The 15,798-nt window shown below is 45.3% G+C and overlaps 1 protein-coding gene across 1 annotated transcript; it reads left to right on the plus strand.

Moving 5' to 3' along the window:
* Positions 1–1,830: 1,830 nt before the first annotated feature.
* Positions 1,831–5,826, plus strand: LOC145247200 (uncharacterized). Its single transcript, XM_080108832.1, has one exon. It carries the CDS (start codon positions 1,831–1,833, stop codon positions 5,824–5,826), a length of 3,996 nt encoding a protein of 1,331 aa, XP_079964958.1.
* The last annotated feature ends 9,972 nt before the right edge of the window (positions 5,827–15,798 follow it).

Raw genomic sequence — 15,798 nt, forward strand, 5'->3', positions numbered from 1 at the left:
TACTTGGCAAAATTTACAGTTGAATATTAAAACACTGAACTTTTTTTTAGACTTGTTTTGACATGGCCGCTGTTAGCTGTGTATATCTTACTAATTAATGTTTGCGTTATTTTTGGTTTTGTTTTTTCTGGTTTCAATTTCTTCAAAACGAAATCTCCAGATTTTAGAGGAAAAAACCGCTAGCCGCTAGATCCAAAATGTACCCGCTAGATTTCAAACGAACTCTTCAGATCTAGCGGGAAACCCGTTAAATTGACAACCCTGAATAAAACTTCCATATATTGTGACGTCAGAGCAAAACGAACATTCAATCTCTCTACCTCTCTATCTATCTACCTGGCGTTAAGACTTACTTTCTATATATATCTCTCTCTCTTAAAATCTAATGAGCCGGACAAACCCCTCTCTCTGTAAATGATGTGGCGTGGCAGACACTTGGCTGAGGGAAGTGGGGCAGAGGTTGGGTGTGAATATCGCCGTAACGAGCGGAAATACGTCGGCATGGCAACCAGACAGCGAACATTTGTGGCGGGAAAATCGGACCACGAGGGATTGGAAAATAAGAAATAAACAGTTGGCAAAAAGAAGCGATACAGCCCGAGCCCGGTGTACAAACATTATCTCCGAGAATCGAACCTCATCGAAGATTGAGATTTGAATCAATGGAATTGCGGATTATTAGTCAAATACAATCGTATTGTCGATTGAACTCAACATTTAATCTGATTGAGATTTGAATTAATTAAATTGCGGATTATCATTCAAATACAATCGTATTGTCGATTGAACTCACATATATTCTTATTTGGAACTAAGATTCGAGGAAGAGATAGACTTTCGCCATCTCAACTTTTTTCTTGGATATTGTGTTTGCGAACTTATGATCTGTAATTTACCCTAACGGACAAAACAGATAAGTTTGGCCTATCTCATGCCAATACCTTTTCTTATCCACAAACTTTTATACATATTGTACTGTAATTGCATGTCGCATACATCTGACAAACATCCCCAAAAATACGTCTATCTCACTCATTCTTTTTATCGGAGCCTTTTCTTCTTCCGTTTTTTTGTATATAAAAGTCTTCCTTGAATTTTAAACTTTGATTGAGTGTTTTTTTCGTCATTTATTGCTCTGTTGTTCCATTCCCCTTAATGATATGTTTCGCTGGTTAATCCGACATCCGACGATTAACCGAAGATAATTATGAGATATTGGATATAAAATAAAATAAATTTTTGTGTCTCGATCTGATTACCAATCAATTCGGTCATCCATTAACCGGGTCATGACATAATTTGGGGGCTCAGTCCGGGATTCTCATTACTTTTTATCTTTATCCGAAATCTGTCAATTGGGAGACGAGCAGAAGTAGAAATGTCTACAGTAGAGGAATTCTTAAGAAACCCATCGGCGGAGCAGTTACTAAAATTGAAGAAGGACGACGCATTCGTAATAGGACAACAGCTCCAATTAGATGTCAGACGATCTATGAGGAAAGCTCATCTTCATAAGATAATTGCAGAACACATGGTCGACAACGATGTATTCGAGGACGAGATACTGGACAAATTACAGGTAGAACCTCAAGAAGTGACATCAGCACAAATCGACCTCGAGAGGGCAAAAATAATGGCCAGAGCAGAGATAGAAAAAGCCCGAATAGAGCAGGAAACCAGGAAATTAGAACTGGAACTCTGAGAAAGAAATTTTGGATCAGGCAATAAAGTCAGGCTAGTACCAAAATTCAAAGAAGACAAGGTCGACGAATATTTCCAGCACTTCGAGAAAACAGCGATTATCTGGAATGGCCGAATCACGCGTGGACGATGCTATTACAAACCGTTATAAGCGGCAAGGCGCAAAAAGCATACGCGTCGTTGACGATCGAGGAATGTGCAAACTACGAAACGGTAAAAAGGGCGATAATGGCGGCATACGAGCTATTATCGGAAGCATACCGGCAAAAGTTTCGAAACTATCGAAAAAACGAAACTCAGTCCTATACAGAATTCCTTAGACAGAAGGAAACATACTTTGACCGATGGAGCGCGTCCGAGGGAGCGGAGGGAGACTACGAAAAGCTGAAACAATTAATTTTCATCGAAGAATGTAAAAAGGGCTTGAGTGACCAACTGCGGCTTTATGTAGAGGAGAGGAGAGTTGGAACGGCACGCGAATTAGCTACTTCAGCAGATGAATATGCCCTGACACATAAGACGTTCAAAGCAAAGCACAGCTACGCGGCAATACCAACCATGCGAGGAAAAGTCCACTATACACCGATCGAGAGTGTGCCAGCAAGAAACCATCCTCCGATAAAAGGCAGAGAAAGGCAGGAGATAACTTGCTTCCATTGTGGAAAGATCGGCCATATAGCCAGGAATTGTAGAAATCAATTCAGTCGGGAAGAGAAATGTCAAACCACACCCCAGGGGATAGTATCGCGAAAAGAAATAGAGGACGGCTATAAACCATTCATAGCTATGGGACTAGTGTCACAGAAGAACGATAGTGGGAACACCTCGAAAGTTGAAATACTGAGAGACACAGGAGCATCACAGTCCCTGTTGCTAAGAAGGCGACTCCCCAAAGGAAGACGATCCGATACGGGTGAACATGTCGAAATTAAAGGCATAGGCGGAAAAGTCACGAAAGTCCCAATCCATCAAATAAACCTTGAATCGAAATGGATCTCGAAAACGATAAAAATAGGAGTAGTCGAAACTCTACCGATTGAGGACGTGGATATGCTTTTAGGAAACGACTTAGCTGGATCCAGAGTAATGGCTACGGGTATACCAGAACAGAGGGAGGTCAGAAAATGGGCGAACCCAAATCAGAAAAAGGCGGGAGTGATGACGCGCGCACAAACTCGAACACGTAGCAGAGAGGAGGAGGTGGAGGAGGAAAAACATAGGCAGCCAGAGGAGATGGCGCGAGAATCAGGAGAAAATTGCGGGAAGATCAAGAAAAGGCGCGAACTACCAACAAGAAAGGAAGATGGCGAACACAACATCTTACGTGATCAAACCACTACGGAAGATCTTATCGAAAAACAGAAGATGGATCCAAGCCTTAAGAAATATTTCGATTTGGCCGAAGGGAATATTGAAAAAGATAATAGCACCTCGGAATATCATATCTGCAATAGGATCCTGATGAGAAGATGGAGACCGAAGAATACCCTTGATATCGAAGACTGGGAAAATAGAGATCAGGTAGTAATACCTCAGGACTACCGAGTGCTTATCTTAAAAACATCACATGAGATGCCGTTAGCCGGACATTTGAGGATAAATAAATCTTACGACAAAATAACTAGACACTTTTACTGGCCAAGGATAAAAAGAGATGTAGTAAAGTTTTGCAGCACATGCCATACGTGTCAGATAGCGGGAAAGGCTAATTCGAGCATACCTACAGCTCCATTACAACCCATACCTATCACCGGCGAACCATTCAGCAAAGTGATCATAGACTGCGTAGGACCCCTACCCCGAACAAAGCAGGGAAACAAATATATATTTACAATTATGTGCGCAACATCCAGATTCCCAGAAGCTATACCATTAAGAAACATATCAGCTAAGAAAATAGTTGGAGCTCTGGTGAACTTTTTTACAAAATTCGGTTTGCCACAAGAAATACAATCGGATCAAGGATCAAACTTCACTTCCAAGATCTTTCAACAGGCCATTGAACAACTGGGCATCCAAGCGATTCGAGCGAGCGCATATCATCCTGAATCCCAAGGGGCGCTCGAGCGATTCCACTCCACATTGAAAAGCATGCTTCGAGCATACTGCACGGAGAGTCAAAAAGAATGGGATGAAGGACTACCTTTCGTTATGTTTGCAGCGAGAGAAGCTACCCAAGAGTCACTCGGATATAGCCCATTCGAGCTGATATACGGACACTCAGTCAGGGGACCATTAAAACTAATAAAAGAAAAATGGCTAGTAGACACTTCAAGACAACCGAATTTGTCGGAATACCTACTGAAGATGAGAAAATGGATAAGGGAAGCAAACGACTTGGCTAGGGAACATTTGGAGCACACCCAAACCAAAATGAAATTAAGATATGACAAAAAGACGATCCAACGGGAATTTGAAGTGGGGGACGAAGTACTTCTTCTATTACCAATGAATACCCATCCACTCAAATCCAAGTTCCAAGGACCTTATAAGGTTATAAGGAAGGTCAGTGACCTAAACTATATCATCGGAACACCGGATAGAAGAAAGAAAACTCGAAAATGCCATATAAATATGCTGAAGTCATATTATAGCAGAAATGAAGAAATGGCAAAAATAGCCGCATGCGAACCGGAGTTGAGTGAGAGCGAAACATGTGATAGTCATGATTATTATGACGTGCTCCAAGAAAAATCACCTAAACTTCAGAATTCGGCAATCTTGGAAAAGCTGGGGGAGAAATTGGATCACTTGGGCACAACAGAACGGGAGGAGTTATCGAAGCTCATCGAAAGTTTCAGATGCTTATTCGGAGACATGCCTAGCAAATCGAAAATAGCAGTACATGAAATCGATGTAGGAGATGCAAAGCCCATCAAGCAACATCCTTACCGGATGAATCCGAATAAAGCTAAGCGGATGAAAGCCGAGACGGATTATATGCTACAGCATAATCTTGTAGAACCCAGCTATAGTGCTTGGGCATCTCCATGCGTTCTCGTAGACAAGCCAGACGGATCGAAGCGATTCTGCACCGATTACAGAAAGGTGAATCGAGTAACGGCTACAGATGCTTATCCCATACCCAGAATGGATGACTGTATAGATCGAATAGGAAATGCCAAGTATCTAACGAAATGTGACTTACTTAAAGGATATTGGGCGGTACCTCTATCCGAGGCGGCCAAAGCAATATCAGCCTTTGTTACGCCGGAAGGCAGTTTCCAATATCGCGTCATACCCTTTGGACTTAAAAACTCCCAGGCAACATTCGTCCGAATGATGGATAAATGTTTGAGAGGCGTAAAGGGCGTGGATACCTATATAGACGACATCGTGATCTATAGCGATACATGGGAGGCCCATATGGACACAATAAGAGAAGTCTTTCACAGGTTACAGCAGGCCAATCTAACGATTAACCTAGCGAAAAGTGAATTTGGAAAAGCCACAGTGCAATATTTAGGACATACACTGGGATATGGAAAAATATCACCCCAGGAGGCTAAGATTAGCAAAATCATGAATTACCCTGAACCGAAGAACGTAAAGGATATCAGGAGATTCTTAGGCCTAGCAGGGTATTACAGAAGGTTCTGCCCGAACTTCTCCGATCTTGCTAACCCATTAACCGAATTACTTAAGAAAAGAACAAAATTCTTGTGGACAGACGAATGCAGAGAAGCCTTCTCTAACATAAAGAGGGAGCTAAGTACTGGACCAGTGCTGCAAGCACCGAATTTCAACAAACCCTTTTCTCTAGCTACTGACGCTAGCGATAATGGCTTAGGATCAGTGCTTTTACAAGAGGATGACGATGGAGAATTACATCCGGTCAGTTATCACTCCAGAAAATTTAATATTCACCAGCAGAAATATTCAACGATCGAGAAAGAAGCATTAGCTCTAATCGAAAGTTTGAAGCACTTTGAAATCTATCTGACATCGTCAGCGGACGCTACGATCGTATATACGGACCATGATCCATTGCAATTTCTGCATCGCATAAAAAACAATAACAGAAGATTGTTGTCGTGGTGTCTCTTAGCCCAAGAATTTAATTTGAAAATACGGCACATCGCAGGCCGAAAGAACAGAGTGGCGAATGCATTATCCCGCATATAAATAATAAATAAGTCGTACTATATCCGAAAACGTTATTTAAGAAAAAAATAAGTTTTCGGCTTTTTAGGGGGGGGGATGTGACGTCAGAGCAAAACGAACATTCAATCTCTCTACCTCTCTATCTATCTACCTGGCGTTAAGACTTACTTTCTATATATATCTCTCTCTCTTAAAATCTAATGAGCCGGACAAACCCCTCTCTCTGTAAATGATGTGGCGTGGCAGACACTTGGCTGAGGGAAGTGGGGCAGAGGTTGGGTGTGAATATCACCGTAACAAGCGGAAATACGTCGGCATGGCAACCAGACAGCGAACATTTGTGGCGGGAAAATCGGACCACGAGGGATTGGAAAATAAGAAATAAACAGTTGGCGAAAAGAAGCGATACAGCCCGGTGTACAAACATTATCTCCGAGAATCGAACCTCATCGAAGATTGAGATTTGAATCAACGGAATTGCGGATTATTAGTCAAATACAATCGTATTGTCGATTGAACTCAACATTTAATCTGATTGAGATTTGAATTAATTAAATTGCGGATTATCATTCAAATACAATCGTATTGTCGATTGAACTCACATATATTCTTATTTGGAACTAAGATTCGAGGAAGAGATAGACTTTCGCCATCTCAACTTTTTTCTTGGATATTGTGTTTGCGAACTTATGATCTGTAATTTACCCTAACGGACAAAACAGATAAGTTTGGCCTATCTCATGCCAATACCTTTTCTTATCCACAAACTTTTATACATATTGTACTGTAATTGCATGTCGCATACATCTGACAAACATCCCCAAAAATACGTCTATCTCACTCATTCTTTTTATCGGAGCCTTTTCTTCTTCCGTTTTTTTGTATATAAAAGTCTTCCTTGAATTTTAAACTTTGATTGAGTGTTTTTTTCGTCATTTATTGCTCTGTTGTTCCATTCCCCTTAATGATATGTTTCGCTGGTTAATCCGACATCCGACGATTAACCGAAGATAATTATGAGATATTGGATATAAAATAAAATAAATTTTTGTGTCTCGATCTGATTACCAATCAATTCGGTCATCCATTAACCGGGTCGTGACAATATATATATATATATATATATATATATATATATATATATATATTTGTAGTCATCAACATACAGTCCTGTTTCGTTGTATAAATCAAATATTATAACGTTTTAATTCCTTTTTATTTTTGATATTTTGGTTTAATCTCTAAAAATACGGAATAATAAACTTTAAAATATTTATTATTATAATGTATTTTTTCAATATTTTTTATTATAATGTATTTTTTCAATATTTTTTATTCATAATGTATTTTTTCAATATTTTTTATTCATAATGGGGTAAAGGATTTATTACCTGCCCACTTCAGCAAAATGTGACACAAGGCCGGAAAGTGTGAAACCAGCAGGCACTCCTGCAATTGTAAAAATTGCCTGAGTAACCCTGTTGGCATTCCCCGGTAGGGGCGCCTCAGGCAGTAAGCTATAAACTTACTCTACCGGAAAGCCCAGAGGCAAGGCCTGGGAGGGTGGACCTCCTAGGTATTACCCAGGCGGCGTACCTTAGTGCGACAGGTGCTAGGCCGATTCCTGCCCTCTCACCTATCGAGCTTAGCGTCAAGGGACGAATCCTTGACGAGTACTATTACCCTGTCTCCCTGTGCCAAAGCCGCTAGGAGACACATCCCATCATGAGAGATTCATAATGGGGTAGTTATTTAATTGTCGCCCACATCGGCAATATTTAGCACAAGGCCTTGCAAGTGGGAACCCCGCAGGCTCCCCTAAAGGAAGGGCACTCCTGCAATTTTAAAAAATTGCCTGAGTAACCCCGTCGGCATTCCCCGGTCGGGGCGCCTCAGGCAGCAAGCAATAAATTTGCCTGGGAGGGTGGACCTCCTAGGTATTACCCAGGCGGTGTACCTCAGTCCGACAGGACACATCCCATCATACAAGGTTGTATTAAGATATTTAGCTGTTTCGGCCCTGGCCTTGGCATTATCTACTGCCAAGGCCTCATTTGGGGTCCGAAACAACTTAGGCACCAGGGCCAGTAGGGGAAGTGGGAAAAATAGGGGTCTTTGCTAATGTTCCTAGGCTAGACTTGCGTTGGATAGCAAGTACTTTATTAATAAACCTATACTAGAGTTTCTATCACACTAAAACCGCCTACATTCTTACCAGGACCTACTTAAAAGAACAGCTCCCCGGATGGTGGGCGACATTCACGCTGTTATAAAAAGAGAAAAATAAAATATTTACAAAAAAAAAGGGAAAAACATATTTACAAACTTAAGTTTTTTTTTTTTTTTTTTTTTATAATGGGGGTGAGATGATGGGGAAGGGGGCAAACTAGAAAACACCCAAAAAGAAAGAAAAAGAAAACAAATAAACAAAATGCCTATGGGGGCGGATTAGTAAGGGGACCCTCCCTACCTAACAGCTGGTCTGTCATGTGAAACGCCCACTCTTTCCCTCCTCTTCCCCCGGGGGGGGATGAGGTGAAAGCAAGCAGGTCGTTCCCTAAAGGGGAGTGGAGGACCTAAGGGACTCTGTGAAAAAATAATTTGGGGTTGGGGTCCACAGGGATGGATGGCGTCTTCCAAGATAAACTTCGTAATGGGCAAAAACAGGGCCGGGACAAAACAAAGTAAGTGGATTGGGCATCTTTGGAAGCTCTCCTATTGCCAATTATCGAAAAAATAAAAGACTATAGGAACAGGATCAACACGCATACTACCCTAGTCTAGGCCCTAATAAAGCACAAAACTATCCACTCTGGGTGGTTACTTTCCTATCTAGCCTACTCCTACCCATCTTATAAGGTGAACCTTATATTAAAGTCATAAAAAAAAAAATTAAAAAAGAAAATTATGAAACCTCAGCACCTTAGGACCAATACCACTAGGGTGGAAACACGAACTCGAACCTAGCGCCTCGTCAGATGCACAAACTAGTGCTGTGCACCCATCTCCTATCAAAGTCTATGCGGTGCAATCTTTTCCAATCACATCTGATCTTTATTTTAAGTTGATGCTTAAAATAAACGACCAGATCCTGATCCGAAACAGATCGCCCCTCATAGACAATGCCCAGATGTGTAACCCACGTCACTAATCGAGCTACCGCTAGGATCGCTAGAAACACCGCCCATTTCTCCCTGTCAAACGGCCGGTCCACATTGTCAACAACGTACGCTAAATCAAGTGGCACCGACCGCGCGGGGTCGATGCGAGCCGTTACCTCTCTGACATACCCCCAGAGACTCCGCACCCCGCTGCAAAGAAAGAACGCGTGTTCTCTCGTCTCCTCTTCCTATTCGTCATTGCAGTGTGGGCACGGGGGATAATAATGTTCACTATCCCTGAAATCCCTGGCTAGTCTGCCAAAGAGTGGCAGCGCGTCCCGGACTAGCCTCCATGTTATGGAATATTCCACATTATTTATAAAGCTACTGGCAGGCGCCCAACTCCACAGCGAGAGAACTTCTCCCCTCGACAGATGTAGCCGCTCCACCAGCGGATCTTTTGCGGTACCCACCACTGACTCCTCATATAGCCTCCTCCTAGGCCGTGCAAGGTCACTGGACCCCGGCAATGCCCTAAGGGCGGCTCGGCATTCGGTCAGGAAACACCGTTCCCCCGCCAGTCTTCTGCGATCTTCAGCGGCAGGGGCGGATATGAGTCTTGGAAAAGCTCGTTCCACGACTGGTACCCAGTGCGTTTCCTCCATCAGTGTCCAACTCAAGAACGCCAGTCTTTCTGCGTGCTTGTGACTTTTTAAGTCCGGCATTCCCAAGCCTCCCTCGCTAAGCTTCTGTGTACAGACCTGTCTGCGGACATACGGCTTTCCTCCCATCCAAAGAAGTTTGAAAAGAAGGCGCTCTAAAGCCTTACAGCGATCCGCAGGCAGGGGAAGTACAGACAAGTGGTAAAGGATCAACGGAAACACGTATGTAGCACATGCCTCCGCGTGACCCTTCAAGGACAATCCCCTACGAATTCAAGTCCCTACTGACGACTTGACCTTCGCCTGTACTTCTGACCAATTCTTGTCCAGCTGGAGGCCCGGCCCGAACCACACTCCAAGGATCTTTACTGGGCCATCAGTCCAGCCGAACGCACCTGGAAGTGAGTTTACCCCGGTCCAGGCGCCCAACCGCAGCCCAACGGACTTGCTGCGATTGATCACGGCCCCTGTGACAACTTCGTACTCAGCGATCGCCTCTATCACTGCTCTAATGTTGCTACGCCTTGCAGCGAACACAGTGACGTCATCAGCGTACGTGGACACCCTGGCAAATTTGCCGCCAGGTAGAGCTATGCAGCGCAGGACTGGTCTCGCCGCCTCGTCCCTTAATTTGCAAAGGAAGGGTTCCAACGCCAGGACATACAACAGAGGCAACAGCGGGCAACCCTGCCGCACCGACTGGGAGACCCCAAAGGGTTCTGACAACCTACCGTTTACTTGCACCACTACCGCGGGATCACAATACAAGGCGGAGACCCACTTGCGGAAGTCCGGACCAAAGCTGGCGGTTTCCATAACAGCCCTCAGGAACCCATGGTCCACCCTGTCGAATGCTTTGGACTGATCTAAATTGATCAGGGCGGCTTCAGTGACGTCTTCTAACTCCTCTATGATCGTGCGAACCAAGCGCAAATTGTTCTGAATTGATCAACCCTTCACAGCGTAGTTCTGATCCGGTTCGACCAAGTCACCGATAACAACCTGCAGTCGGTTCGCAAGAATGCGGGCCAAAATCTTGAAATCTGCGTTAAGCAGAGTTATGGGCCTATAGTCGTCTAGATTCCCCCCTCCATGTTCATCCCCCTTCTTCAGAAGCGTGACCACTCCTTTGGTAACCTGCATCGGGATCGAGCCCTGGGCAAACCAGTGGTTAAACACGCCCGTCAGAAGGGGCACAAACATGGGCGACAGCCTCAAGAACAGTTCGTAGGGCAAACCATAGATTTGTTGCGGCCAACCTGCTTCAACGCAGTAATGACCTCACGCTCCGTAACCATCCCCTCGCAGCTAGCCGCTCGAGCCGCAGTAAGGCGGGGCGAGCCAGCTAAATAGCTGCCAAACTCCTGGCCACGGAGTCTGGGTAGTTGGGTGAAGCGCTCCTCCAAATGTTGCCGAAACCCATTGCAGATCTCCTGTGCCGACACGAGAGAGCGCCCTTCCAGGTTTTTCACCTCCCGAATGTACCCATCCGAGCCATGTCTTAGGGCGGCCTTTCGCTCAACAGCCTAAACGTTCATGGCTTCATTGGAGACTGTTTAACCTAGCTCTAATTACCTGACCTGCGTATCGCTCGCTAGCCAAGCGATCCAGGTCCCTCTTAACTAGAGCTAGTTCTAGGTAATCCCCCCTCTGCCACCGCCCGGGTCAGTCTATCATCTAAGTGCCTTTTGGTCCGAGCCCTAGTTAATGCGAGGTTTTGGCTGTATTGGACACAAAAGTGCCTAATGGTGACCTTAAGCTTAACCCACCAGCTACTCCCGGTAACCGCCCCCACTAACTCCCTCTGAATTAGTGACGTCAGCTGCTCCCGGAAGGCGTTCGACTCCAACAAGCAGACGTTCAACTTCCAGTAGCCAGCCAACCTAGGCCTATTACCTAATTTCAGAGGGGCCAACACGAGTTTGTGGTCCGAATGACCTAGCCAGTGGAACGTGGGACAAGATAGGAAATCTGTGTCGCCCCTTCTAATTAACATCCTGTCCAAGTATGTACTCGAACAGGCGGCCGAACTAGCATGCCATGCCCACATCTCCCTCCCGGGGTGATCCAGATGTAACCTGCTGACCAGATCGCACGAGGCCATCAGGTCAGACAGGCTGTTGTCACTCCGCCCCGACCCTCTAACCCCCCCGACCTTATCTATGTTGGGGTCCAGGATGGCATTCCAGTCCCCCATTAAGACTACCCGCTTCGGACCCAAAGAGAGAAACACCTCCACCCGCCGAAAAAAGGAAACCCTCTCGCTGTGGATGTTTGGCGCATAAACTGCCACGATCCGAAACGCGCCGCTTTTAACGGCAACATCGACCACGACCAGCCTCCCATGAGTGTCCGCGTGGACAACGGTAACCGTCGCAGACAGAGTGTGACTCACTAGCACAGAAACCCCCCGGCTCAGGAGACTGCCATATGCTGAGTAAACATCAAAATCGTTTACCAGCACATCGCAGTCCCCAGTCCCAACAAAGTGGGTCTCCTGTAGTGCAGCTACATCTACCTCAAGGGCCACGAGATCCCTCATGATGCGAGCAGACTTGCCTCAAGATCTCATGCCCCTTGCAATCAAACTAGCTAGGTTCAAGCTCGTGGCCATATTTCCCTAACTAGTAGTAGTCGTCGACTAAGGGTCTGAAGTCCTCGGGGGGTAAGTATGTCGAAAGCCTGACCGAGACTTCCCCCCACATCCAATCATTTTTAATGCCCTATAGAGGGAGGGGTGAACATAAAGAGGGACCCTCCCCTCACATTGGGTTACTATTTTACTTAGAGATGGGTGCTCCCCGTCTACTATCTTTAGGCCCTTAAAGGCCGATTTTGCTTCTTCCAACATGCGCCATAGCGCTTTTGCCCTTCCTCCCCTATTCACCCAGACGAAGGTTATCAACGATGGAGCATCATGGAAGTTCCTGGGGTCAGTGACCTCTTTGTTGTCGACCTTCCTGAGGCTCTCCAACTCTTTGAGGTGCTTTCTCTGCCGGCCATTTAGTTCACTGACCGTGTTGCTCAAGTCTGCTTTGCAGATCCTTTCCCCGGGCCAGAACGGAAACTTCCTGGTTTTTTCCACTCTCGGGGCTGCCGACTTTTCTTGCACAATCTCATTTTCCGCTTTTCCTGGGGTTTCCGTTTCCCCTAGAGCTACAGTTTCTTCTGGAGCTTCCATGTGCTCCATTTCATTGGTTTGTGTGGTGAATAGGGGAGGGGTTAGCTGAACATCCTCCTGGGTGGGGGTTGATTTTTTGGAGATTCAGGGTGCTGGTCCTTTTTTTCTCTTTTTTCCTTTTGCTTGTGCTCTTCCCCTCCGTTGTTTCGGAGCCAGAGGAGCTGCTCCTTATCTTTCTTTTCGTGGCTGTTGCTACAACCCTTGCTTCTGCCTGTGGAGCCGGTTCCGCTTTCTTCTTGTTTTTGGCTACCACAGTACTCCACTTATTTGCGCTGGCCTCCACCTCCATCCGGGGCTCCTTTACCGCCTTTTGTTCCTCCACCTGTTTGGGCTTTTTAGTTTCTGCTGTTGTTGTTGTTGTTTTCTTCAGAGGGCAGAATCTGGCCACATGACCTGTCTTTTGGCATTGCCAACATTGTGGTCTTCTGCCCTCTATGATGACTACCATTGACCAGCCCTCACAGGTAAGTTGAGCGGGAATCCCGTAAAACTCCTTTCTCGACAGCCTCATTCGAAATCGGTAGTCCCTGGTCATAATGTTGCAAGGGCCCTTCATGGCTTCAATCTCTTCCACTTCCCCATACTGGGACATGATGGCCCCCATTTGCTCTTCCATCAAGACGCAAGGCACCCCCGTAATTGTAACTGTTGTGCGTCGAAAGGTACTCCGGCCTGATTCTGAGGTCACGACATGTGAGATCCCCTCTTGCCAGCTTCTCTGCCTCTTCCTTTGCAGGCAAGAGGACTTCCCACATGGCATTGAACCTCCTGACGGCGTATTGTGCGGGGATTTTTTGCTCACCAAACAGTTCCATCATACGATCTTTTGAGACCCCTTTTAGTCCCTTCCCTTTTGCATCCAGCGTCAGCAGGGAGACGGAGCGTTCCCTAATCCTTTCCAATGTTTCGGGGACTACCATGATGTTGTTGCCATTAACCGACTCCTTGTACTTCTCTTCGAAGTGTTGCTTGTAGTAGGCTGGGGACTTTGCTTTCCGCTCTTTTGGTCCCAACCACTCTGCTGTTCCTCCGGGGACTGCTGCTGTTCTCGCTAGCGGTGTCCTTTGGGCTGCCTGGATCGGAGAATCGGACACTGAGAGGGCTGGCCACTCCTCTTTTGCCGGCTTCACGCTTCCTGATCCCCCATCCCTAGGGAGCACCCATCTACTACATACACCTCACATGATTGAGCTCTCCTCAGACCTTCCACTGCTGTTTTCCGGAGGCTGCTTCGTTCTGACTGCAATTGATTTGGCGTTGGTGGTGTTGATGTCCCTGCCTCCTCCTCATCCAAAGCCCACCAGCGCTTCACCAGACTGCCGCCGCCACCTGCCAGAACTCCTCGTCTTCTCTGCCCGGAGTCTGCTCTATAAATATCCTCCAAGCCTCCACCACCTTTTCCTGGGATGAAGCCACCATCGTCTCAGGCGTTATCCATGGTCTGTCTGCCACAGCGGAAAGTCCTATGGTGGTGTCCACTGTGGCGACCCCTGAGTAGGCATTCTGCTTCGCTGTCCCCAACTCTGAATCTGGGGTGGCTTCTGGGGTGGCAACCCCCGAAACTGAATGCGAACCTTCCGAATTGGGGGTGGCGACCCCCGGAATCCTTCTTGACCTGGAGGTGCCTTTATAATGGGATATCATACAAGGTTGTATAATGGGGTATATATTTAATTGCCGCCCACATCGGCAATATTTGGCATAAGGCCTGGAAAGTGGGATACTCGCAGGCTCCCCTAAGGGAGGGGCACTCCTGCAATTTTAAAAATTGCCTGAGTAACCCCGTCAGCATTCCCCGGTCGGGGCGCCTCAGGCACCAAGCAATAAACTTGCCCCACCGGAAAGCCCAGTGGCAAGGCCTGGGAGGGTGGACCTCCTAGGTATTACCCAGGCGTTGTATCTCAGTCCAACAGGTGCTGGGCCGGTTCCCGGCCCCTCACCTGTTGGGCTGAGTGTCAAGTGACGAATCCTTGACTGGTACTACCCTGTCTCCCTGCAGCCGAAGCCGCTAGGAGACATCCCATCATAAAAGGTTTATAATGGGGTATGATCCCACACGGTCGGGCGATTCTATTTATAAACGATGCTGCTAGGAACTGACAAATCGAATTAATTCACGTTCTGCTACCAACCAATCAAAAACCAGAATTGCTCCATAAATATTAAACCTTTTCAGTAGCAATTTCGCATGTTTTTGCCGTCTCGACACGGTAAGAATATTTTGCTCTGTGGAACTGTCTACTGCAAATCGGTCACCTCTCAGGACTTGTGTGTAACAACGAACCATCGGAAACTGTTCTGTCTACTGCAAACCAGTCACCTCTCAAGACTTGTTTAGAACGGTGCCCGGAAAACTCGTCCCGGGAAAACTCGTCTCCGGAAAACCCGTACCCGGAAAACTCGTACCTGGAAAAATCCCCCCTTTTTGCTAGGTAGGAAAACTAGTCCCTTATTGAATAAATATCGTTTAAAAACACATTTTATTACTGTTCTTGAAGGAGATATTGTGTTTAAAAGAGACTATGCATCCCCATAATATTTTAAAAAATTATTTTTAACTCATGCTTAAAAAAAAACTTAATCACTATTAAAATATACTCTAGTTTTAACACTTTTTGTGTCATTACGAAACAAAAATAAAGAAAGAAAACACGTATCATCAAAGAAAGCAATTATTTTATTTAGAAGAATTAATTCAGTTTAAATAATTCTTGTGTTATTACAAAACAACAAAAAAGAAAACACGGTCTTATGTAATTTTGGTACCGCGCTGAAATGATAACGTTATTATTACGAAAGCCATTCTTAACATGGGGAGGGGAAGGTATCGTTTAAACGTCATTTCGGGGGCACTTGTGCAGTACTTAAAAATATACAAATTTATTTTCTTTTGGAGGTAGGGGAGGCTCGTTTTAAAACTATATCTACCTCAGTATTTTCTTTAATTTTCGAACATTTTTTTGTTCAAAATTATTTACTAAGTAATGTCGAGTTTGATATTACTAGTTATTTATTTTTAATTAAATAAACTCTTTAAAATAAGTTTAAA

Source organism: Euprymna scolopes, chromosome 25 (assembly GCF_053919585.1).
Source record: "Euprymna scolopes isolate OS-2025 chromosome 25, ASM5391958v1, whole genome shotgun sequence".
Classification (NCBI taxonomy): Eukaryota; Metazoa; Mollusca; class Cephalopoda; order Sepiida; family Sepiolidae; genus Euprymna; species Euprymna scolopes.